The sequence below is a fragment of the Antrostomus carolinensis genome, unplaced genomic scaffold (assembly GCF_000700745.2).
Source record: "Antrostomus carolinensis isolate BGI_N321 unplaced genomic scaffold, ASM70074v2 scaffold33936, whole genome shotgun sequence".
Classification (NCBI taxonomy): Eukaryota; Metazoa; Chordata; class Aves; order Caprimulgiformes; family Caprimulgidae; genus Antrostomus; species Antrostomus carolinensis.
This window is the reverse complement of record NW_010323074.1, coordinates 1-4347: the sequence shown is the minus strand read 5'-3', so window position 1 is coordinate 4347 and position 4347 is coordinate 1. Positions and strand designations below refer to the sequence as shown.

Below are 4347 nucleotides of genomic sequence, written 5' to 3'. Positions count from 1 at the left end.
TATTCGTAAGTGTCCCCCAGCTGCTGTCTCTGCCGGGGGGTCCCGAGCTGGCAGCCCCCTCTTCTACCCTGGGAAACTGGGATGAGGGGCTGGGGTCTGCGAGAGCAGCTCCTGGGGAGCACCCTGGGCCGGGCATGGGGTGGGCAAAGTCTGCCCCTGTGGGTTCCATGTCCCTGTCTGTGGGGGATGTGGGGAGCTGGGTGTAGATGGGACTCGTGCTCCTGGGATCCCAGTGAGGTGTGAGAGCTCGTGTCTGGCCCCAAGCTGAGCACTAAAGCCCTGGGCTTGGTGGGTCTCTCACCCCAGTGGTGTGCCCAGCTCTGGCCAAAGCCCAGGGGACTGTGCTGGACTTTGGGGACAGTGGTTGTTGCATCAGCCACCCACGTCCCTCCCTGTGATGAAGCTCTGGCGAGGGGTGCTGTGTGCCCCAGAGCAGGGGGGTTTGCTCAGTCCCTGCCTGGGGGGCTCTGTCTCTGTAGAGGAGCATCCCATGTGTGTGGTGATGAATTTGGTGTTGGGGGTCTCAGATGTCAGGGATCTGCAGGGCACACACGGCCTCTGGTCCCACCTGGGACAAAAGGTAGTGGACCTCCTGAGAGCTATCCTGGCTCTGCAGGAACAATGGAGCCACCTGGAAGGGGGTGTGGTGGGATACAGCCTTGGGAAGGGGGAGTGCAGAGCCTCTAAGCTCGCCTTGGCAAAGCATTCCCTCCTTAAAGCTCCTGCCAGGGCCTGGGGCTGGTGGGGAAGGTCAATCGGGTGAAGGGCAGGGCTGGGGCAGCCTGGAGCTGACCTTGCCAGGAGCGTGTGAGTGTCTGGGGCTGGAAGCTGCTCAGCCGGGTGAGTGGGCAGCTTCCCCGGATGGAGGAACTTGTGGCAGCGTGATGGTGGTCAGTGCCTGAGCTGGCCATGTGGGCTGGTCTGGGGGTGGCTGGTGGCACTGGTGGCTTGGCTGCCCTGCGTGGGGGTTTCTGCCCCACTGCTGGCACCAAAACCCCTTGGGCTGGGGAAGGGGGAACTTGTGACACTGCAGCTGGGGATGTGCTGCTGGTGGGCTATGTTTTGGGGTCGTGACCCATCTGACTGCCCCAGGTGTGTGGTGGCAATGTCCTGAGCTGCCTTCAGTGGCCACAAAGTCTTGCTTTGGTATGGTGAAAACTTGAAAAGGGGAGAAATACCTGTGGCAGGACCTTCCCCAAATCCCAGATCTCCACCTGCCTGGGAGCTGACATTGTCTTTCTCCTCCCAGCTTGGTGGCGGGACCCTCCTGGGAGTTGGCATCTGGGTATCACTGGATGGAGAGTCATTCCTGGATATATTTGGGGCACTCTCCTCTAGTGTCCTGCAGGTTGTGAATGTGAGCTACTTCCTCATCGTCATTGGTGCCATCCTACTGGTAATCGGCTTCCTCGGGTGCTGCGGCGCCCAGAAGGAGAGCAAGTGTCTCCTGATGATGGTATGGATCTGACTTATCTCCTTAACAAGCCTCATTTGAGCTGGTTCTTTGGTGAGGGAGATCTGAGGGACAGATTTCTCTGTGGAGATGTGCTCCTTGCAAGTTCCCATGTGATGGAGGGCTGGGTGGACCTTGGAAAGGCAGTGCTGGACCTAAAGTCTGCCCTGGGCAAGGGTGAAAGGAAGCAGAAGCTGGTGCTGAGCAGAGGTCTCTCTTGGAGCATGTCCAGAGAGGTCAGCCCCATGCAGACAGAGGGTTTGTAGGACCCCAAGGTTATGCTGCTTCTGCCTTGGAGCAGAGCTGAAGGCAATAAGACAGGGCTAGAGCCCTGAGGTAGGGTCCTGTGGCCCATGGGAAGCAGGTGGGTTCCTGGGGGCCCTGAGACTCTTGACTGTTGCTTTGACCTCTCTCCCCTTGCTGTATCCTAGTTCTTCTCGGTGGTGCTGATCATCTTCATTGCTGAAGTTGCTGCTGCCGTGGTGGCTCTGGTCTACACAGGTCTTGTGAGTGGCACGTCTGAGTCTTGGGCTGGGCTAATCTGGGACCTGTCCCACCCCTTGGGAAAACAGGAGACTGTGGGGCTGGCAGTGCTGCCCATGGATGGGGAAGCTGAGAGGTGGGCACTGCTGCAGGAGGAAGGGACACTGGTTCCCATTTGGGGTTCCCATTGTCCTAAAGAAATGAGGGTTTGGTACAAGTTTCACCCACTTCTTTCTTTCAAACACCTTAGTCTAGTATCAGCTGAGGCTTGACACCTCTCCACCTCTAATGGTAGGAAGCACATGGGAGAGGAAGTCCCTAATGCTTCATGCTGAGCAAACTCAACCCCTGATTAGGCACCTGAGAAACCACCTGGGGAGAAAGGTGACTGTTCCCACCTTTGTGGACTTTGCCTCATTAGGCACAGGAGAAGTCAACCACAGGGCAAGCGTCATTCCTGGCTCCCTTGGTTATGCTGCTTATCAGATGACTCACTGGTCATAAGTGGCCTTGGTGCCATAAAGCATTGGTTAGTGGAGAAGGGGACAAGCTGTCCTTGGGCCCAAGGCGCATGGTGTGATGTGCTTCTGGCCATGCCGGGTCTGGTTGGCCTCTTCCCCATGGGCTGAGACCAGTATGGGGGCTCTCAGCTCTGTGGTGCTTCCCAGGACCTTCTCTGATGGCATTTGTCTTCCTCCTCTTCCAGGCAGAGACACTGCTGACGGCTGTGGTCACCCCTCTCCTGAAGGAGAAGTATGGGATGGATGATGATTTCTCACATATCTGGAACATCACCATGAATGAGGTGTGCTGAGCCTCAGGGAGGGAGTGGGACAGTAGGATGGGGACATTATCGCAGTTCTGGGTATGCAGAGCTATCACCACCCCATCAGCTTCCCAGGTGCCTGGGACTTACCCACTTGGGATCTAGCGGTCTCATTGCTATGGCGAGAGCTGCACGTGCTGGAGTGTGGGTCAAAATCCTGATGCCAAGAGGGCCCTTGAGCACTCTGTGAGGCTGAGCTGGATGACCACCTCCATGGGGCAGTGAGGTCCAGGCTGTGTCTGATCCAGGATAGAGAACTGCAGGATGCTCTCCCCATCCATTCCTCTCTCTCTCTCTCTCCCTCTTAGGTCCATTGCTGTGGCCTGAATAACTACACAGACTTCACGGACTCCCCCTGGTACAAGGAAGAGGGAACCTACCCGGGGCCCTGCTGTGAGGACCTGAAGCCCTGCAACGCCACGGTCGCTGCAGAAAGCAATGTCCCGGTATGGATGTGACAGCAGCTCTCACCTTCTGGCAGAGCCTGGTTTGGGGTGTTCCCTGGCACAGGGAGGGAAACCTGTCCTGTAGCTCCAGCCCCAGCTCTGGACATGGTGGTCCCATGGGCTTTAAGTCCTGGGGGGTGCTGTGGTGGCCTTGGCTTCTCCCTGGTGGAGATGAGCAAAGTAGCAGCTTTGCTACTGTTGTTCTGGCCCTAAAGGGAGCTCTGCAGCAGGGTGCGTGCCTGGAGCCGAGCATGAACCCAGGCATCACTTGGCCTTTTGGGGTGGTTTCCTTGCCTCTTCCCCTCCTCTCCTCCCAATACTGTGCTTTGGCCTGAGAAGTGGCTGAGATGAGTTGCCCCCCTGAAGCCCCCAGACCTTCTCCATGGCTGTGCTGCTCTGGAGCACTGTACCTCCCTTTCTGGGCTGCTGTTCCCCAGTGGTAAGGGGGTCGCTACCCTTTGCTTGTCCTCACCTGTGTGGTTGCCTCCCGCAGGGTTGTTTTGATCAGATCTTGAAAGAAATCAAGACTAACGCAGGTGTGGTGGGTGGTGTGGCAGCCGGTATCGCTGCCTTGGAGGTGAGTTCCTGAGCAAGGCTGTGCTGCCTCCTCATACCTGGAGTTGGGTGGTGGGTCTTGGACCAGCCTGGGTGGCCGAAGGGCTGCAGGGGGCTGGTGCAAGCCCACGGACCACCATCTACCCCGGGGTGGCTGCTGAGCCTTCTTCCCTGGGCACACCCAGCTCTTCCTCCTTGTGTGCGCTGGGGATGGATGCCATGGGCTGTGACCCAGACCCATGCTGGGTGGGGGGCACATACACACACTTGGGGGGACTGACTTGCCTGTTGCCACCCCCAGATCGCAGCCATGGCAGTTTCCATGTACCTGTACTGTCAGCTGGATCAGAAATGACCCCACGAGGCAGGAGGATGATCTGCTCCCCACCATGCTGGAGCGCGCCCGTGGCGTGCTGTGCTCGCAAGAGGGGACCCTGTCACTCCCTGGGCCTGATGCTGTCCTGTGCACTGTGATTTATAGCTGTGTTTTGATCTACTGAGCTGGGATCTGTAGAGTTGATGTGTATATTTTTGTACTGGTCTGGCACACTGAGTCTGTACATAGAGATTTGGGGTTGTTTTTT

At 57.7% G+C, this 4347-nt stretch overlaps 1 protein-coding gene across 1 annotated transcript; it reads left to right on the top strand.

Annotated features, from left to right (window-relative positions):
- Window positions 1-1249: 1249 nt before the first annotated feature.
- TSPAN1 (tetraspanin 1) lies at window positions 1250-4118 on the top strand (the record flags this gene model as incomplete). Its single annotated transcript, XM_010170495.1, has 6 exons — window positions 1250-1456; window positions 1885-1959; window positions 2643-2741; window positions 3071-3208; window positions 3702-3785; window positions 4065-4118. Coding segments are annotated over 6 exons (657 nt in total), but the record flags the coding sequence as incomplete, so codon positions are not given.
- Between the last annotated feature and the right edge of the window lie 229 nt (window positions 4119-4347).